At 38.2% G+C, this 21,799-nt stretch overlaps 1 protein-coding gene and 1 pseudogene across 1 annotated transcript; both read right to left on the bottom strand.

The window, feature by feature from the left end:
- Window positions 1-388: 388 nt before the first annotated feature.
- LOC125282650 (olfactory receptor 4F15-like) lies at window positions 389-1,358 on the bottom strand (annotated as a pseudogene).
- Window positions 1,359-12,974: 11,616 nt separating this feature from the next.
- LOC113249443 (olfactory receptor 4F21-like) lies at window positions 12,975-13,914 on the bottom strand. Its single transcript, XM_048218178.1, is given in 2 exon segments — window positions 12,975-13,565; window positions 13,567-13,914. Coding segments are annotated over 2 exon segments (939 nt in total).
- Between the last annotated feature and the right edge of the window lie 7,885 nt (window positions 13,915-21,799).

The raw sequence follows: 21,799 nt of genomic DNA, 5'->3' as shown, positions 1-21,799 counted from the left end.
TTTCACTCTGCCCAATCCACCTCTTACCTTTCTCTGCCACCACTAGTGATCCCTATAAAATATCCTGCATGCCAAAACTTATATATATATATAGGACTGCTTGGATAATCACAAAGGTTTAGAGACAACAGTAAGAGTGAGGGTGGGGTTGAACAGTAAGTTTTCTCTCCTACATGAGGCCCCTCCTTCAAAACTGGAAAAGGTAGATGTTTTATTTAATGCATAGAAACCGACACAGAGAGCCAAGAGAAATGAAAAGAGGAATGTGTTCTAAACAAAAGAACAAAATAAGACTCAGAAAGGTGGTCCCTTCTTCTAGAGGATTGGCTTTTAGGAAGAGAAAATTAATCAATTGTCAGTTGGAAATGTTGTGTTTCAATAAAGCCATTTAGTGCTTTTTTCTAAAACCCATAAGCTGACTGAACACTCTCCTCTTTGCCGTCTTCATCTCTCTGTTCCTCTATAGGTGTATATAAGACTGGATTTAGAAAAGGAGTTAAAACTGCATCAAATCTGGCTATAAATTTATCCAGATGTGTTGAAGGAGAGGGCCACATATAGAAAAAATTCAGTGGACCAAAGAATAAAATCACCACAATAATATGAGCTGACAGAGTAAAAGGAGCCTTGGATGAACTACCTGAGGAGTGTTCCTGAGGAGTGGCTAGGATGAAGGTATAGGAGAGGATGAGCAAGAAGAAAGCAGCCAAGGAAATGAGCTCACTATTAGCAGTGACCATGAACACCAGTTTATAAGTATCTGCACCGGCAAATTTGATTAGCCAAGGTATGTCACAGTAAAAGCTATCTAATAATACATTAGAGCTACAGAGGGGCAAGCTTACCACAAAAGCCAATTGGGCCAATATGTGAATGAGACCAATGGTCCAGACAACCACTAAAATCTAAATGAATATTCATGGGCTCATGATGGTCAGGTAGTAGAGAGGCTTCCATATGGCCATATATCTGTCAAAGGCCATGGCAATGATAGTACATCTTATTGTTTCCAACAGCATAGCAAAAGAAGATCTGAGCTAGATAGCCCCCAAAGGAGAGGACTTTCTGCTTCCTGAAAAGATCACAAAGCATCTTGGGTGCTGCAGTGGAGCAAAATATCAGGTCAATGATGGAGAAATTGGCTAACAGAAAATATGCGGGGGTGGGGGGGTGGAATAAGGGTCAGAAGTCACAGTGACCCCTACTAAAAGGTTTCCCATCATCCTAGACATATATAAAAGATAAGAAAAGCAAAAAAGAAGGAGCTGGATCTCCCAGGAATTGGAGAGTCCCAGGAACACAAACTCAGGTACCCCGGGGTGATTGGCCCCATCCACTGGCTCATTTGGTAGGTTCATGTCCCTGACATCTAAAGAAAAAAAAGTGATAGAATTCAAATTAATACTATTACATTAATACACTCTATGGAAAAAGTATATAAAATTTGGAAGTCAAATATTACCTGAGCATTTCACAAAAATCAAATAACATCCTTTTGGCCACTATTACTGTAGTTACATATGATGGTAACTGAGTTGCCAAGTGCCTTGCTAACACAAGGAATGGTGCCTAGGAAAATTTATTTAAGTGACAAGTCTTTCACATCCCATGTAAATTATTTTTTCTGATCACTTTTTGGGAGTAGCAGCTAACTCAAATTTAGGTATTTAAGCAAGTGGGAGTTTTGATAGTATAAAAAGCCAAATAAATTTGGAACATCTGGTCCTGTCCAAATATAATGAGCCTCAATGAGGTACATCAGAAAGAAGAATTGGACAAGGAAATTCCTCAATAGAAAGAAGAATTCACTTGAACCACTTTCACATTTAAGAAAAAAATGACATCGGAGAGAATAACAGAGTGGACCACTGTTCATGTTGGTGGTCAAGTTAGCGAAGATCTAATGGGTGAGGAGGAGCAAGCATGGGGGACAGAGTGGCGTGGAGAATGCTTCTCCCAGAATGAATAGCAGACAAGTCCTGGAAGCAGGAGAGAGCCATGCCTTTTACCCTTCAAATCTGCTCAAAGATTTCCTTTTCCAGAAGCCTCTCAGTATTGATCCCCAGCATATATTGATGATTCCATATATTTTTGGCGTTTTCAGGTACTGAACCAAGCAACCCAGAAAGAAAATGTGCATAAAAATAAAATCAGTGATTTATCTAAATCCATTTCAAGTTAATTTCTGTGAATGGTGTAAGACAGAGGCCTAGTTTCATTCTTTTGCATGTGAATATCCAACTATCCAGCACTATTTATTGAAGAGAATGTCTTCTCCAGTGAGTAAAATGTTAGTGGTAGAACCTAAGTGGTGGGTAGGCAGGTATTCACCGTAAAATTGTTTCATCTTTGCAGTATGTTTGAAATACTTTCAAAATAAAATATTGCAGAAGGAAGGGAGGAACATATCTAATAAAATGATGATGTTCTACCAAAAAATGGCATGCAAAGTACAATCTCCAAAATCTCCTAAAGCCATTGGGGGGGAAGGGGGAGGGGGGAGTCCATTCAATTGGAAGTCTCTTAAAAGCCAGGATCTAAACATGGAGTTTATTCATTCAATCTATTTTTTGACCATTACCCATGTGCTAGTTCCTAGACAAGGAATTTGGAGCCCAAAGAAGAGACACACACATGCAAACAAAGCAATTTAATCCAATCTGGATAACAGCAATACTATAATTCATGTTCTTTTTTTTTTTAAAGATTTTATTTACTTATCTGACAGAGATAGAGACAGCCAACGAGAGGGGGAACACAAGTAGGGGGAGTGGGAGAGGAAGAAGCAGGCTCATAGCAGAGGAGCCTGATGTGGGGCTCGATCCCACAACACCGGGATCACGCCCTGAGCCGAAGGCAGACGCTTAACCGCTGTGCCACCCCGGCGCCCCTATAATTCATGTTCTATGCAGTGGGTAGTAACATAGAAGAAAGAAGCCCTAAATCTACCTGGAGAAATCTGGGCAGACTTCCCAGGGAAAGTAGCATTTGAGTAGAGACTTAAAGAGTTTGAGAGAGGAATGAATGGGAGGTGAGGGTTTAGGGTGCCTGGGAAGACATTCCAGGAAGAATTCCAGGAGGAATGCAGAATGTGTCATGGCATGTTTGGCATGTTTGAGAAACTTTAGTCATTTAGTACTAATGGAACATTACATACAGGGTGGAGAGTGGTAGGAGAAGAGACAGAGAGCTTTTTAAAAATATTGTGCCCACCCCAGACCAATTAAATCAGAATCTTTGAGAGATGGGCCAAGAGTCTATAAACATTTTTTGAAAGTACATCAGGTCATTCTAAGCCACAGCTACTGTGGAAAACCACTGCTCTACCCTATGCTTCTCTTTGTACTCCCATAGAATCTTGTGCATCCCTCTTTCTTTCTTTTCTTTCTTTCTTTCTCTTTCTTTCTTTCTTTCTTTCTTTCTTTCTTTCTTTCTTTCTTCTTTTTTTAGGGGGGGGGCAGAAGTAGTGGAGAGAGGGAGAGAGAGAATCCCAAGGAAGTTCCAGCACAGAGTCCATGTGGGGCTCAAGCTGACAACCCTGAGATCGTGACCTGAGCCAAAATCAAGAGTCGGACTCTCAACCCACTGAGCCACCCAAGTGCCCCCTTTGTGCATCCCTTTATCACTATACTTACCTCATAACATGGAAACTATTTCTCTGTATCTCACAGAAAAGAGGTTCCTCAATGGCAGGGATGCTTTCTTATTTTTCTCTTTATCTCCAGTGCCTTGCACACTTTCTGGGACTTAGTAAATACTTGTAAGTATTGTTAAACTGAGCAAAACTAAAATAGGATAAAATTAGACCAAAGCTCAAATATTAACCTCTCTCAGCATCTCCCCAAAGGCCCTTCATATCCATGACCCACAAACTCCCTTTCCTTCACCTGTGATGACAGATAGCATATGCTTTATGAAATACGCCTAGTCAGCTACGTGATACATTATCCTTAAGCCCTAGAGCAGTCTGAAGCAGAACAATTGCAAACCATGTAATCATCTATTAGATTTTAGGTGGGAAAAATTGTATATTAGTTAATAAAATCTTAATTTTTAAAATAAATGATACTTTGAAAATTCAAAATCTCACAGAATGACTTGATAAAAGAAAAATTATCAACTAATATTTTTAATTTTAAATAAGTTTTAATTGTATAGAAAGCACATGAGTCTATTCTCATTTTAAAAGTTAGAACACCACAGACAAAGCCTTTTGTTCATAACCCTTAATCCAGGACCCCTGCCCTCTTCTCTAGGGGTAAATGACATGTGGTATGTATTCTTCCAGAACTTCTTTATGCTTTACATTTATATCTATTCACCTGTATAAATACATATTATTTGAGTTAATTTCTTTTTTAGATATTTTTATAGATATTTCAGGGTATTGATCAAAGTCCAGACAGGAAGAGATGTCACATTCAAATGGGTGATTGAAGAGAGTTGACTACAGAAATCGTATACAGGAGTTTAGGCAGCCAACAAAGCCAACTTTTGTTGGTTATAGGAGCCAACAAAAGACTGTAAAGTCACCTAGGGCTTGCAAGAAAAGTGACCTTTTATCATTTCTAGGGGTACAGAAGGTGAGGAAGGAATGGTTTCTAAGACCACAAGTAAAATCTGTAGGTGGAGAAGAAGGTGACCCAATAGGAGCTGTGAAAATAACACAATTGCTTCCGTAACTTATCACAGGCCTATAATACATCTTGTAGTGTAGGATGTTATCGTTCCAAGGAGTAGTGCCCCAGCTAGCACTGTCACTGCACTCAGCAGGTCATTCCACTAATCTATCACTGATGGAGCGTTTAGGTAGACTAATGAGCTCCATATGTGTGTGAGTGTACTTCATTTGCTATAAAACGGATCCCCTGGTAAGATGCAGTGTTGTGTAGATATCAGAGTAATGCCAAGACATTCTATCTGCAAATGACTGGGCTGGCAGATACAGTGAGGATGTATCACTCAAGAGTTTGATCAGAGAAGTAGAACTACTATGAGTGATTTAAAAGAAGGAATTTCTCATAGGGATTAGACTTTATGCAATGTGGAATTCATTAAGCATTCTAGGTAAGTATGTTACCACTGAATGTCATGCTGGGCCTGAAGCCCAGCAGTCTGGAAGGGAAAATGGACAGGAAGTGAAGATGACCCATGACAGACTTGAACTGTGTCTCCCACTGTTTCTAATTTTGATGATGCAGGTGGCCTACTGAATAAACTGATGCCCTTCATTATAAAGCTGCACTTGCACCTGGCCCAGGACTTAGAGGAACTGAAGATGGAGATCCAGTAGGAGCTAAAGGAGCTACAAGCCCAAGCCATTGTCCCGTATCAGCAAGGTGAGCCAGCCACAGGTATGAGCTATAATGGTACTTGCCCTATACTGTCCTTCAGACCAAAGATGTCTACTGCTCACTTCCATCTTTCAAATCTCACATAAACACTTCTTGTGGCAAACTCTAACATGGAAACATACATGGAAGGGAATTCTGGAAACATAGTTCTGGTTTAGCTAAATTGACAGAGGATGAAGCCATGAGAACAGACTAGCAAGGCAAATCCATTGTGAAATATATATCTATTCCTTGCGGTGCCTGGGTGACTCAGTTCGATAAGCATCCAACCCTTGATTTCAGCTCAGGTCATGATCTCAGGGTTTTGAGATTGAGTCCCGCATCTGACTCTGGTTGGGCATGGAGCCTGCTTAAGCCTTTCTTTCTCTCTCTCCATCTGCCCCCCACCTCCTCCCTCTCTGAAAAAAAATATAAAAATAAAAAATATATTTATACAGATGGATGCATATGTATACATGTGTGTATCCATGTGTGTTTATATATATATATATTCCTGCTAGGATAAATCACTGCCTGATAAAAAGACATCCAGTGTAATCAGTGAGCTAGCTAATTCCCCCAAGGAATGGTACCAAATTGGTTTCAGCCATTGACAGTTTGGGACTCAGGAATGGTAGTGGACATATCCACTTTATTGAAGGAAAGTCCTTGGTAGTGAGCCCACTCATGGTTTCCATCCCTGTTACCATAACCACTTTGCACATGAGTCCAGTGAGCAAGCACTGGAGTGGTTAGGGGCAGAGGCTGACTGAAATTTAGTGAATGGGTATCTAATCCACATAATTAAGAGCCTTCTCTAAAATGGATGCCCTCTACTGGGCATTTACATGAAAATATCTTCATTGAGCACAGGATTTAATTAACCAAATCTAGCAGGCCATTTATAGCACTCCAAGTACTCATGTCAATACATTAATATCTGAATATCAGGTGAGTACGTGCATAAATAAACCCTACCTGACTTAGTCTCATATTTTGTCTTTTGCAGCCTAAGAATCTTAGAATTCACTCACATATATGTTCATCAGACTTTAGCCAATATTGGCAAGATCCTACATTATTTTAGTACAAAACTATGTATTATCAGAACAGTCCTTGTACTTCTCTCTTCAGAATATGTTGGGACCTATCTCTTGTAATGGTTCTAAACACAACAGTTCCAGATAAAACCAAAAATATATTTTTATTCAAGGAAAGACTGGTTCATTCAGACTTCAATGAAGGTGTTGCTCTGCCAGAAAAAAAGGGTAAGGAGTTGGGAGATCAAGTGACTGTGACATTTGCTTGTATATGGTTTATAGCCTTGCCTTTCACTTGAACTTTACTCCATACAAGCACAAGTGATAATTTAAGTAAAAGTATGTATCTTCCTTGTCTGGGGGATATGTGCCACATAGGATCAAAGTCCAATGTGCCCCAGACAAGGAAGATAGACAGTTACTCCTCTATGTAAGCTTTCCATTCCCAGAATCCCATGGTGAGGGGCTGTTTCCTGGGACTTCTCTTTATGCAAATAGTTATTTTAGGGTTCCACCAGGAAAAAAATGTCTCATTCAAATAGAGTAAATGGGGAAACTATAATCAACAAAGGATAGGCAGTAATAAAGGAAATCAGCAAGGAACGTTAAAAGTATCCAGGATTTGTAACTACAGGGTGCTATTACTATCCCTAAAGCTGATAAACAATGGGAGGGAACACTACCATAAACCAGAGAAAGAGCTATAGTAATAGTATAAGGCCACCAACAAGATCTGAGGGCTATAGTGGAGGAATGCAGTATTGTCAACACAAAGTTCGGAAGGGAGGATGCTGAGGGTCTTAATACCCAGGTTTCACTCTTCATGTCCTCCAAATCTCTACAATAGCCTCCATTAACTCCTCCCAAGCAGAAGTCAAAGGGCATAGCAACTGGTTGATTTAGTCCATAAAGTTCAGTTTACAGGGCACAGAGGAGAGTAGACACAGTGAAAATTAGATATGGAAAGACAATTAGAGAATAGCCATCAGAACAGTTTAATGTTCTCCCATAAGTGAACATCTGGGTTTTCCCAATGTTGCTTTAAAAGTTGTTGTATGTGTTGTTATACATATGTCTGAGTGCTTCTAAAGGATATATAATGAGAAGTGGAATTTCTAGGAAATATTTTATGCAGTTTCATTTTTAATATATATTGGTAAATAGTCCCTTGACCACATGGAAGCCCCATGACCACAAGTGTTTAATTAATGAACAGAAAGAATACATTCAGATTTGTAGTCATATGAGAGACTTATCGGTTAGGACAAAGGATAATTACATTAGCAATGGACAGAGCTTATTGATGCCTTCCTTTCTACTGTGTTGGTGGACTCATGACCCATAAAGAGTGGAACTACCGGATCAGAGGAGCCCTGGGTGTTATCATGATAGGGCTTGGATCCTTTATAAACCCAGGAAAAACGTGTCAACATCTTAGCCAATAAACCTACATTCTAACTGCCATATCACTTGGACCTTGTTTCCAGATTTTGAGACTGGTATCTTTATGCCACAAAGCTGAGGAAATTTCTACATTTGTCACACACTGTGTATGGGCTTTCAGCCTAGAGAATTTATTTAATTTGAATTTCCCTAATTAAAAGTGAAGTTCAGCATTATTTATACTTTTTTTATTTTAAATTTTTTAAATATCTTAAAATATGAACTGTTTCTATGTCTTATATATTGAATGCTTGTATCAGTTAGGGTCCCACCAGGAGAAAATTAAAATGTAATATTAAAATGGAATAAATGAGGAAAATCTAATTTAAAAATGTTTTGTAAATGAGAGATAATCTGACTCTAGCTTTTTCCCTCGGGTTTGTCTCTTAAAAGATCTGAAGTGGGGGGCGGCTGGGTGGCACAGCAGTTAAGCGCCTGCCTTCGGCTCAGGGCGTGATTCTGGCGTTATGGGATCAAGCCCCACATCAGGCTCTTCCGCTATGAGCCTGCTTCTTCCTCTCCCACTCCCCCTGCTTGTATTCCCTCTCTCGCTGGCTGTTTCTATCTCTGTCGAATAAATAAATAAAATCTTTAAAAAAAAAAAAAAGATCTGAAGTGGTCACTGTGCCTCAGCTCATTTATAAAACACGGGCATTAGAATCATGGAATTGATAAAATCAAGATCTTAAGGATCATTTACAGTGAGATCCAGTCTGTCTTAGAAATAGATTCTATCAAAACCTGATTGGAACCAGTTTACCACCCTGTTGGTTCCCTCATTGGTATGTTATATAAGAACTGACAGTGTTCACTTTATATGAGTTATATTATTAACTTTTTGAAAATTGTTCTTTGACTGCCCTGAAGGTCCCATCAATATATTCAAGTGGACTCACTTTCTGGAGCCAATCAACTGTTTCCTAAGGAATGCTCCTCACAGGATATTTAAGCCAAGCATGTCTCTTCTTGGTTCACATAATGAATCCCAACCAGCAATAAAACATTACTTTCACTGACACTCTGATCTTTGTGTTGTTTTTCTGCTTTGATAGTTTTTTGTTTGTTTTTGGTTCTTGGCCAAGGTTGGTTCCAATCCTGGTTTGCACAGGACTGATAGATTATTTCTCATTGGTTGCAACAGAGAATATGAATTTGGTTTCATGATCTGATTGTTTGGTAATCTCTATTGGGATGGTAAGGATCTATTCTCTACCAGATGAGAGATGAAAGATAAAATTTGGTTTGTTGGGTGACTTTTTTTTTTAATCTGTCTCCATTTTTTTAGTTTGTCTTATTTCCATTGGATGTAGAATTTGTCTTGTTTCCATTGGAAACAGAATAAAAGTTTCTTTAGAGATCTAGTGTGAGATTTTGTGTACCAATCAATCTATACTTTTACTTTTTTGGTAAACCCAAGTCTTGATCAGTAGCTGAAATTCTAGAACTGACCTAGTAATTTTATGTGTGACTGTGTTTCTGTAATTGAGGAACCTTTTCCTCTCATTCTATAAATGTGAAATATTTTCCTACTTCTAGGATATATTAATAAATATAAACCCTCCTAAAGGAGTTCTGTTAGTCTTGCCTTGTGGAGATTAATAAGTGCTGACTTAAATCTACTATTCCCCAAGTTTCAAAAAAATAAAGCCAGATTTCTACTGTTTTACATATGTGAGGTTTTTCAGGGAAAAAAAATCTCTTAGGAATTATGGCTCAGGATGTTTTTCAATGGCTCAGAACATTTTTATGTGAGAATCCAAATACAAATAATCTAAATAAAAGTTTGAACACAGACTGGTTTGATAGCATGTTTTATAAAATAGCTATAGGTCTGTTTGTGATTTTATCAGAATGGAGTATAAAGGAAATTTAAAATTATGGAAAATGTAAAATCAGGTGTTCAGTCATTTGGAAATACAATTCAGTTTTATAGTGAGTCTACTGAAATATAATTTCTAAGATCTTGACTTGTTTTAAGATTTTGATTTAGTGTTAATAAATGAATTAGTAGATATTCACTGGATAATTTTAAAATGAGATCGAGTATTGAAACATTGTGTGTGTGTGTGTATCACTTTACTCATACCTTTATAGGGTGTATCTTTGGATCATGTTAATAAATTTGTTCGTTTTTACTGCTCCAAGAATAAGAGACTCTTAATTATAGGAAACAAACTGAGGGTTGCTGGAGGGGAGGTGGGTGAGGCAATGGGATGACTGGATGGTGGGCATTAAGGAGGGCTCTTGATGTAATGAGCCCTGGGTGTTATATGCAACTGATGAATCATTAAATTCCACTCCTGAAACTAATAATGCACTATATGTTAACTAAATTGAATTTAAATAAAAAATTTGTTAAATAATAATAATGTTTAATGCCATTAGGAAAGTGTAATTAGGATGTTTGTGACAACAGAGGAATATATTTTAAACATTCCTGAGCCTTCCTAGTCTATTAACACAATAATATATGAGAGGCAATTCTTAATTACCCACCTTTAAGTTAACAGATCCATCTTTTTTTTTTCACTTTTACATGTCCATTTATTAAGAACTCCGTTGTGACAATTTAAACAGTATTTATTAGCGATTAGTGTTGAGAAAATTATTTCCCTCTACATACAAAAATACAGATTTGAACACTATGAAAACAGGCAGGACAAGTACCATGAAAAATAGGTCCTTCAAAAGAAATAAAGGGACAAAACTGAAGGCAATGTGAGGCTTTGTCTGCTGTCAGGGACAAACCACCAGGAGCTAAGGCTTTGGGGCCCCAAAACCACTCCAAATGGATAGAGTCAAACCCAACACCAGGGTTTGAAAAGCCAGGATGGCCAACAACAGCATAAACCAATGTGTGCCAAATGAGCATCACCTCAGAATGTCCCACAGCTGTGTCCCAACTGGAAAAAGAAATAAACTTTTAAGAAACAAAATGTAATAGCTATTAAATTAACATTGCCCCCTGAAATGCCACTGGGCCAAGTACCAATGAATAATCACATTGGAGTTGTTAGCCATCTGACTTGACTTCCTCTGTTAAAATAATTACATATTATGACCCTTCAAAAGGACAAAAAAGAAGCTACAATTTTGTTTCAATAAATCCATTCCTTCATTTTGCAACAGCTTAGCTAGTTTACTCGAGATTTTTCTTGACTAGACAGAACCTGCGTCCTACAGGGATGGGAAAGCCAAAGGAACAGCTAGTGTTAGCTGAGTCTTGATTTCATCAAGCTCCTCACAGCAGGGAATCTATTTTGTCCAGACAGAAAACCAGAAAGGGTCACTGAGCCCGCCCCAGGCATCCATAAATCAATCTGAGATCTAAAGAGAAGACCAGCTGGCAGAGGCTGCCTGTGCAGCCTGAACAGATCCATCTTCTTGACCAGACTTTAGTCAGGCTCCTCTGAGCTCTCTTTTCCACTAGCCCTCAACTCCACTAAGCCCCATCCTTGCTGGGCTTGCATAGACCAATTATAACTAGAATCCTATTAAGTCAGTTTAAAGAAAACCCCTCGCCTTTGATATCTGATTCTTTTTTTTTATTTTAATGTTTTTTTTATTATATTATGTTAGTCACCATACAGTACATCCCTGGTTTCTGATGTAAAGTTCGATGATTCATTGGTTACGTATAACACCCAGTGCACCATGCAATACGTGCCCTCCTTACTACCCATCACCAGCCTATCCCATTCCCCCACCCCCCTCCCCTCTGAAGCCCTCAGTACCTACTCTCAATATCTAATCACTCTGGCCTGCCTTTAGCAAGAATCCTATTAGGTCGGTTTAGCCAGAAGTCTCCCCTTAGTAATTTCTATCCACCAACCACCTCCCGTCTGCTCTGGGTATAAATCCACACTTGTTCTGCTGTATTGGATATGAAGCCCGATTCTATACTGAGGTTCCTTTTCCCCTATTGTAATAATTCTCAATTAAAGCCAGTTTTTCAAACTACTGCTGTCATATTCTGGGTTTTTTTTTTTTTTTTTTGATAGAGTGCTGTCTGTGAAACAAAAGTTAAGTTGCTTTGGTTAAAGTCATAAAATGGATGATTAAGACTGTATGAGAGGTAATTGCAAGGTAGTAGGATCTGGTTTTGTTTATTCAGTGGGATAATGGACAGATTTATTCTGAGATAAAATGTCTGGTTATGCCAGAATCTGAAAGAGGAAGACAAACTCCAATGTAGATAGAAAACTGTAGAAGATTCAGGAAGTAAATTCTACTTGCCTTGGTTTCATATATGTGTATATGTTTTTTTAAATAATGAGAGTGAAAATAAACAATGATATATGTTAATATTTTGGCAGTTTGCAAAGCCCAGCTTTAATTACTTTATTTTTAAAAACAGAAATGCTTTATGACCAAATACTATATTGAAGCAAGACCAGAATTTGGTTTCCTCTCATTTACAATAACCTGACAAATTACCTTGGTATATTCATTCTACCCTTGACTAAAGGCAGTAAATGTTATTCTTTACCTTCTGTGTAATCATCCAAGTTAGCAGAGATTCTTTAGCTCCCCAGAATAACTTTTTGTGTCTTATGCTGACTTTGTATGCTCTATTATTTTTAAAATATGGTTAATTGCCTATGAAAGAGCTGAAGTTCCTTCGGTTTATTTTAAATATACTTCACTCTGATTAATAGATAGATATACTATAACCATTCCCTTTCTAAGAACCTATACTGCCTGCACCACTGTTGCGGGGTGTTTTGTGTCTACCAAATATATGAGCTGAAATCCTAATCCCCAATACCTGTGAATGTGACCATGTTTGGAAATAGTCTTTGCAGACGTAGTCAAGTAAAGATGAAGTCATACTGTATTAACGTAGACTGGGAGATACTTCATGTTCTGAAGGCTTCAAAGAAGTATGCCATCTTCTATTTCTAAAATTAGTTCATATAAATACTGCTCCTTAGGAATTTAGTCTTGAGATTACTATAATCATTGGTTTAAAAATACTTCTCTGTAATTCTCTCTTTTCAAAAGTGAATGTCCCTCCCCCCTGAGTGAAAGACAAAATAGACCCAGTATCAGTGTGTATATTCAAATCAAGAAAAGACAAAAAGAGCATTTCTCTAAGTTTGACTATCAGTAATGAACATCAGTAATCAACAAGGGCTGTTCACAGTACAGGCATCACTTAAGAGATCATTCTGTAATTTACTAGCTGTCTGCATAGCCTCCTTATTGCCACCTTCATTTCTTGATTCCTGAATGTATAGATGACTGGATTCAGGAAAGGAGTGAGAACAGCATCAAAGATGGCCAGAAACTTATCCAGGTGTATGGTGGGAGTTGGCCATGTATAAAAAAAAATCAAAGGACCAAAGAACAAGAAGACCACAGTGATGTGAGCTGACAGTGTGGACAGAGCCTTGGATGAACCAGCTGAAGAGTGTTTCTGAACAGTGAGAATGATGATGACATAGGAAATGATCAGTACGAAGAAGGAGCCAACAGAGATGAGTCCACTACTGGCTGTGACCATAAACTCTAGTCGGTAGGTGTCTGTGCAGGCAAGTTTGATGAACCGAGGAAGGTCACAGTAAAAGCTGTCCAATACATTAGGACCACAGAAGGGTAAGTCTACCACAAAAGCCAATTGAACCACAGAGTGGATAAGGCCAGTCATCCAGGCAGCCACTAAAAAGAAGATGCACATTCTTGGGCTCATGATGGTCAGATAGTGCAGAGGCTTACATATGGCAACATATCTGTCAAAGGCCATGGCAAATGAGCAGCACCATCTCCACACCACCAATGACATGGATAAAGAAGATTTGAATGATGCAGCCACCAAAGGAGATGACTTTACGCTTTCTGAAAAGGTCATAAGTCATCTTGGGAGAAGTGACTGAAGAAACGCCCAGGTCAATGAAGGAGAGGTTGGCCAACAGGAAGTACATGGGAGAGTGCAAGTGAGGGTCAGAAGTCACAGTGAGCATGATGAAGGAGTTTCCCATCATGCTTGCCACATAAAACGTGGAGGAGAACACAAAGAGGAGAAGTTGGATCTTCCAGGAGTTGGTGAGTCCCAGGAACACAAACTCTGACACCGCGGAGTGATTCATTCCATCCATTGGCTTCGTTGGCACTGCTACCTGAGGAAGGACAATAGGAGAAAATGTAAATTATAATTATATTAATAAGTTGGGAGAGAGGTCAAAATTATGAAAGCCTGCTTCTACTGTAGAATTAGAACAGATCTGATATGCTCATGGCCTCTCAAATGTGATTACCCAGAAAAATTGGTGGCTGTCAGGTGGAGCTGCTCTCTACCACCAGGTTGTCTCTGCATTTGATACCCTCTGCTTCCTCTCAGGTTTGATGCCGTGATTACTCTAGAGGTGTAACAATAGTCAACATGAGCCCCAGTCACGTAGAATTAATCACTATTGCAACCCCTTCCGAGTCCATAAGCCTTTATCTGGAAGACAGACCCTTCTTCTCATCCATCCCAGTGTCCACCTCTGGGAGTATATTCATCTTTAATATTACTTAAATATTTAAATGTCTACAAAGTCTTGCTTTATTATTACTACCACTTTTTTTACTGTCCCTTGTTTATAATGGAGTACAGTCCTAACTCACCAACTCAACTATGAGCTTTTTGGAAGAAGGAATTATGACTTATTCATAGTTGGACTCCCTGAAGCAGTGGAAATTGTGGTCTGCAGAGTGGTGCAGGTCCATGCACATTATCAGTTCATATCATATTAGGTACAAAATTTGTGAGTGTTTAGAAATCTCTCTAGAAATTTAACATTACAGTGATGCCCAAGTTTCTGATTTTGCATTTACAAAAGTATTAATCTATTGAAGCAAAAGGCTTAGGGGTGCCTAGCTGGCTCAGTCATAAAAGCATACAACTCTCGATCTCGAGGTTGTGAGTTCAAGCTCCAAATTGGGTATAGAGATTACTTATATAAATAATTATTTTTTAAAAAATAAAAAGTAAAAAGCTTAAACTTCAACACAAGTAAATTGAGCAACATTGCCTTAAGATACTTAACACCTGATGTGAAAAGCTTAAAACTATGAAATGTATCATAATGTAGTAGAAATGATATTATGAAAATCTCTAAAAAAGAATCACAGAAACAGCATAGCTTAGTAGAAAGAATATGGGTTTTGGATTTTGATTTCCACAATTTATGCAAATGTTCAACCACTGATGGGTTGATCTTGGACAAGTTACTTAAAGTCTCGAGCCTCAGTTAATTTATTTATGAAACTGTAATTAGTAATTAATGTATCTTAGTCATATGGCTATATTAAGTATTCAGTAAATGTTAAGTTTACTTCTTTTTATTTCACTTGCCCATAATAGCACTCTACACAAGACATAATTAATGAACGAATAAGAAAACAAAATAGGTTAACCAGTAGGGATCATCAAACTTTCATATCATAAAATATATTTCAAAAAATAATTATTAATATAGTGGTCACATTCTCTTAGTAGTAGAAATTAAACTATCTTCCATAAGTTCAGTTGATCTGCTCTCAAAGAACACTATTTCTTATTAGTACTTACCACAAAGGTAATTTATTATTTGTTCCATATATCGTTCCCAACTTGGCTTAAGCCCCATAAAGTTGTGGACCACATCTGTCTTGTTCAACCCAGGGTATCAAAAATTTAGAATCACTCCATGGGGCACCTTGGTTGCTCAGTCAGTTAGCAACTGACTCCTTATTTTGGCTCAGGTCATGATCTCAGGATTATGAGATAGAGCTCAGCATCAGGCTCCACACTAGACATGGAGCCTGCTTAAGGTTCTCTCTCTCCCGACCCTGCTGCCCCCGTCCCTCTCAAAAAGAAAAAAGAAAAAGAAAGAAAGAGAGAAAGAGAGAAAGAGAGAAAGAAAGAAAGAAAGAAAGAAGAAGAAGAAAGAAAGAAAGAAAGAAAGAAAGAAAGAAAGAAAGAAAGAAAGAAAGAAAGAAAGAAAAGAAAGAAAGAAAAGAAAGAAAGAAGGAAGGAAAGAAGGAAAGGAAAGGAAAGGAAAGGAAAGGAAAGGAAAGGAAAGGAAAGGAAAGGAAAGGAATTTGGAATCACTCCAGAAACATAACAAGGACAAATAAATATTTGCTGAAAGGGTGAATAAAATATATTTGCTTGGGTTAGAGACTGACCATGTGAGGAAAGACAGAAATTCAGGAAAGTGAAAATTTTGCCTGAAGGAAAGCCAAAAGTAGGAATGGAACTAAAAGGAAGTCTTCAATCAAGTCAAAGAGACTGAAATTGATGAGGTCAACTTCGGGACCTACTGATGAACTTTAGGAAATTCAGGAAAATCTCTAGTCATTATAGATCAGAAAATAAATACCTGAATATGTTAAATAACTTGACCAAAATCATAAATTTACTTAGTGTTAGAGCTTGTATTAGAACCCAGGTCTACAGACTCCAAGATCAGTCCTCTTTCCAATTCCCTACTTTCTTTCATTTATCTGTGACTTACTGAGGATACAGCCTGAACAAAAACATGTGGCAGGGTGATGGTAGAAAATTCTTGGAGGAAAGATGAGCCCCTTGTAACTGATGATGGCCCTTTATCGACATGCTGGTAGCTGATGTCTTGGCCTCCATGATTAATCATCCCTGACAACTGTCCATCAACAAATTAATGTACTTCAGTGTCCTGGAAAACGTGGGTGTTCTCAAAAGCATTTGTTCTTATTCTAATTGTTCAGGCAAATGCTCTCATTTAGAACAGATGGCTTTTTGGATGAACTCAATATAAAACGCTAGTTTAATCTGTTCTGCTCAATCTTTTCCTCCCTGGAGGGACTGAGACCCCTGAAGAGGGTCCAGCATGAGCTAACCACCTAGAAGCTGCCGTAATGTTGCCTGCACTCAAGTTCTATCTCCTTCGTGAAATCATTCTTGACACCATCAGCCTGAGTAATTTTCAGTTTCTAGAGTTTCATTTTAACTCCCCAAATGAATTATAGGACTATTCTATAATATGTCTCCATAACCTCTGCAGTGCCTAGAATAATGCTGGAGAACATAACAGGTCTTCAGTAAAAAGCTTGAGTTTCCCATTTGAGTCCAAGTGTACTGAGGTTGATCATCAATCTCAGTGTGGATGCAGGGACTCCAGACTTTATCTAGGACTTCATATTAAATATGGGCTCTATTTATGATTGCATTGTTCTTTGAGTTCATCTCTTTTAACTCTTACATCTTATAGCAATCATTTCTATATTTTTTAAAGAAGCTACAATGGAATAATGAAAGGAGTATAGTCTTCAATATCTGAAAAACCATATTTCATATTCTGTCACCTAGTAACTTGGTGACCTTGAGTAACATACATTTCATCTCTGGGTCCTTTTCCCATCTGCAAAATGGAAAAAATAGTGTCTTACAGAACTGAAAATTGAGAAAATACATGTCACCAAATCTAGTTAATTCTCTTTAATGCTAATTGGTAACAGAAATAACCTGTATGTCCATAGCGAGGTCATATATAAGTAAATTTTTGTAAATTAATACAATGGGTTGAATTATTTGAGAAGTAACTGAATGAACAAGATATATATTTATCACCATGGAAAAATCTCAAAAAATTTAATGTCGAATGAAAAAAATCTAATTGTAAAATCATACATGTAAACTGAAATAATTTTTGTAAATTCTGTAACACTCAATAATTATTACATATTATTAAATATAAATGAATATATAGGTAGTAGGAGTATGAAAGTTTGAATAAGAAGGATATCTATCCCACAACTTCAGAATAGTGTTTTTCCCTGTGGAGGAAAATGGAGGAATCTGACAACATGAGTGATTTTGATTTTTTTGTAATGATTTACTACTCAAGAAAGTCTGATAAAATGGCAGTTGTTTATTGTTAAATCTTGAAGTTAAAAACACAGTGCCAATCATATGGTTTTGAGTACTTTTCAAATGGTTGAAGTATGTTTCACAATTTCTTGCTAATTTAACACATCTTCCATGTATTTATTCTTTCTCTTCTAACTCCCCTCCTTTCAACAGTTATCACTAAATCTACCACAAAGCCTCATCAAGATTCTCTCCTTCAAGTGTTTCTGCTGCTCTAACAAAAATCTATCTGCTCTCAGAATAAACCCAGTCATAGTATTAATGGTTTCATGATTCCTCTTTTGCCTCCAGATGAATAAAACCTCATAATAAAGCATTCAGACCCGTCTGGAGTCTGGGCCTTTCCAACCTCATTTCCTATCTCATTTTATTACATCCTTTCTTGCACCCCATGATCCAGCAATATCTATTTATTATCTGACAATGCCACATAATACACATACCTCCATGCCTTTAAATATACTGGTTCTTCTTCTTCAACTCCCCTTCCAGCCTTTCCACCCACTGCTCTTCTTTCTGGAAGAGTATAATACATACCTCAAAGTAAACACATGTTATACTTTTTTTAATATAATAATATTTTTATTATGTTATTCACCATGCAGTAAATCCCTGGTTTTTTATGTAAAGTTCGATGATTCATTAGTTGCGTATAACACCCAGTGCACCATGCAATACGATTCCTCTTTACTACCCATCACCGGCCTATCCCATTCCCCACCCCCTCCCCTCTGAAGCCCTCAGTTTGTTTCTAAGAGTCCAAAGTCTCTCATGCTTCATTCCTCCTTCTGATTACCCCCCCTTTCTTGTTCCCTTTCTTCCCTACCGATCTTCCTAATTCTTATGTTCCATAGATGAGAGAAACCATATGATAATTGTCTTTCTCTGCTTGACTTATTTCACTTAGCATTATCTCCTCCAGTGCCGTCCATGTTGCAGCAAATGTTGAGAACTCATTCTTTTTGATAGCTGAGTAATATTCCGTTGTATATATGGACCACATCTCCTTAATCCAGTCATCTGTTGAAGGGCATCTCGGTTCCTTCCACAATTTAGCTATTGTGGACAATGCTGCTATGAACATTGGGGTGCATTATGGCCCTTCTCTTTACTACATCTGTATCTTTGGGGTAAATACCCAGTAGTGCAATGGCTGGATCATAGGGTAGCTCAATTTTTAACTTTTTAAGGGACCTCCACACTGTTTTCCAGAGTGGCTGTACCAACTTGCATTCCCACCAACAATGTAGTTGGGATCCCCTTTCTCCACATCCTCTCCAACAATTGTTGTTTCTTGCCTTGTCCATTTTTGCCATTCTAACTGGCGTAAGGTGGTATCTCAGTGTGGTTTTGATTTGAATTTCCTTGATGGCTAATGATTTTGAACATTTTTTCATGTGTCTGTTAGCCATTTGTATGTCTTCATTGGAAAAGTGTCTGTTCATACCTTCTGCCCATTTTATGATTTGTTTGTTTCTCGTGTATTGAGTTTGAGAAGTTCTTTGTAGATCTTGGATACTAGTCTTTTATCTGTAGCATCATTTGCAAATATATTCTCCCATTCCGTGGGCTGCCTCTTAGTTCTTTTGACTGTTTCCTTGGCTGTGCAGAAGTTTTTTATCTTGATGAAGTCCCACAAGTTCATTTTATCTTTTGTTTCTCTTGCCTTTGGAGATGTGTCATGAAAAAGGTTGCTGTGGCTGATGTCGTACAGGTTGCTGTCTATGCTCTCCTCTAGGATTTTGATGGATTCCTGTCTCACATCGAGGTCTTTCATCCATTTGGAGTTTATCTTTGTGTATGGTGTGAGAGAGTGCTCACGTTTCATTCTTTTGCATGTAGCTGTCCAATTTTCCCAGCACTGTTTATTGACATTTATTGAATATGTCATCTGCAAAAGCAATTTACCTTTTTTTTCTGATTGATGCCTTTTATTTATCTTTTTGACTGATTGCTCTGGCTAGGACTTCCAGTACTATGTTGAATAGAAATGGTAAGCATGGGGGCACCTGGGTGGCATAGTCGTTAAGCGTCTGCCTTCGGCTCAGGGTGTGATCCCAGCATTCTCGGATCGAGCCCCATATCAGGCTCCTCTGCTGGGAGCATGCTTCTTCCTCTCCCACTCCCCCTGCTTGTGTTCCCTCTCTCGCTGGCTGTCTCTGTCAAATAAATAAATAAAATCTTTAAAAAAAAAGAAAAAAAGAAAAAAAAAAGAAATGGTAAGCATGGACACCCTGACCTTGTTTCTGACGTTAGCAGAAAAGCTTTTGACCTTTTACCATTGAGTATGATGTTTGCTGTGGGCTTGTCATATATGGCTTTTATTATGTTGAGGTATGTTTCTTCTCCACTCACATTTTATGAGTTTTTTTTTTTAAATCATGAAAGGATGTTGTATTTTGCCAAATGCTTTTTCTACATCTATTGAGATTATCATATGGTTTTTATCCCTCATTTTTTAAATATACTGTCTCACATATATTGATTTACTTATGTTAAACTATTCTTGTATCTCAGGGGTGATTCCCACTTGATCATGACATATGATCCTTTTAATCTGTTGTTGAATTTGGTTCCTAATATTTTGTTGAAAATGTTTGTATGTATATTCATCAGGGATATTGGCAGTAGTTTTCTTTTCGTGTAGTGTCTTTTTTTTTTTTTAAGAGTTTACTTATTTTAGAGGGTGAGGAAGAGAGGAGAAGGAGGGACAGAGGGCAAAGGAGGACAAACAGACTCCACACTGAATGCAGAGCTAAACACATAGCTCTATCCCAAGACCCTGAGATCATACCTGAGCCACAACCAAGAGTTGGACACTCATCTGACTGAGCCTCCCAGGTGCTCCTTGTAGTGTGTTTTTTGGCTTTGGTAATGCTGGCCTCATATCCCCCCTCAGTAACAATAATTTGGCAGCCATCCATAGACAAAAGTGCCTTTGTGGGAGCTTTGGGATCTAGTTAAGAGATTGTGAAAATCCCAGTGTAACCCATGATCAATGAGGGCCATTTTGAGTAGGCAGACCCATGCCCAGGTGGCAGACTCACTGATCTAGTGTCTGGGTACAGATTCAGAAACAGCCCCAGTCTCCTCGTAGACTTGGCTAAACCATATTTGGTCTTGGTCTCCCCACCAACACCATCCATCCACCAGGACCCAGTAGGAGTCACACTCACCTGTGCCACAGGTAGCAGTCCTGCCAACCTCAGTCTGGCTGTTCATATCTTCTTGAAGTGGCCTGTGACCCAATTCTGGTCCCTTTTAGCCACTAGTTGTGTATGCCAAGGGACTGGGTGGTAGACACATCTGTCCGTGTTCCTGAGGCAGGCCCTCTGAGCTTGGTCCAACTGTAGACCCTGATATGGCCCTTTAATTCAGTCACAGGCTGGGAACACTCCTGCTGCCAAGCATCAAAAAGTAAAAGTACTTAGGAATAAATTGAATCAAGGAGGTGAAAGATCTGTACACTGAAAACTGTAGGACATTGATGAAAGAAATTGAAGACACAAATAAATGGAATGATATCCTGTTCATGGATTAGGCGAATTAATATTATTACAATGCCATACTACCAAAAGTCATCTATAGATCTAATGCAATCCCTATCAAAATTCCAATGGCATTTTTCACAAAAGTAGATAAAACAACCTTAAACTTTGTATGAAACCACAAAAGACCCAAATAGCCCAAACTATGGAATACCTTTCAGCCGTAAAAAAGAAGGAAATTCTATTTGTGACAACGTGAATGAAACTGGAGGACATTATGCTAAGTGAAATAAGCCAAACACAGAAAGAGAAATATTGTGTGATTTCACTTACATGTGGAATCTAAAAAAGTTGAATTCATCAAACCAGACAGTAAAATGGTGACTGCCAGGGGCTGGTGGCCAAGGATGGGGATGGTGGTAGAATGGGGAGATGTTGGTAAGATGAATAAGTTCTGGGGCTTTAATATGTAGCATCCTGACTAAAATTAATAGTATTGTATTGCATACTTGAAATATGCCAAGAGAATAGATCCTAAGTGTTCTCACCACACAAAAAGTGTAATTGTGAAAGGCGATAAATGTGTTAATCAACTTGAGGTGGTACTCATTTCCTCAC

The sequence above is a fragment of the Ursus arctos genome, unplaced genomic scaffold (genome assembly GCF_023065955.2).
Source record: "Ursus arctos isolate Adak ecotype North America unplaced genomic scaffold, UrsArc2.0 scaffold_23, whole genome shotgun sequence".
NCBI lineage: Eukaryota > Metazoa > Chordata > Mammalia > Carnivora > Ursidae > Ursus > Ursus arctos.
The sequence above is the reverse complement of the archived record's forward strand: the minus strand, read 5'-3'. Positions and strand labels throughout refer to the sequence as shown.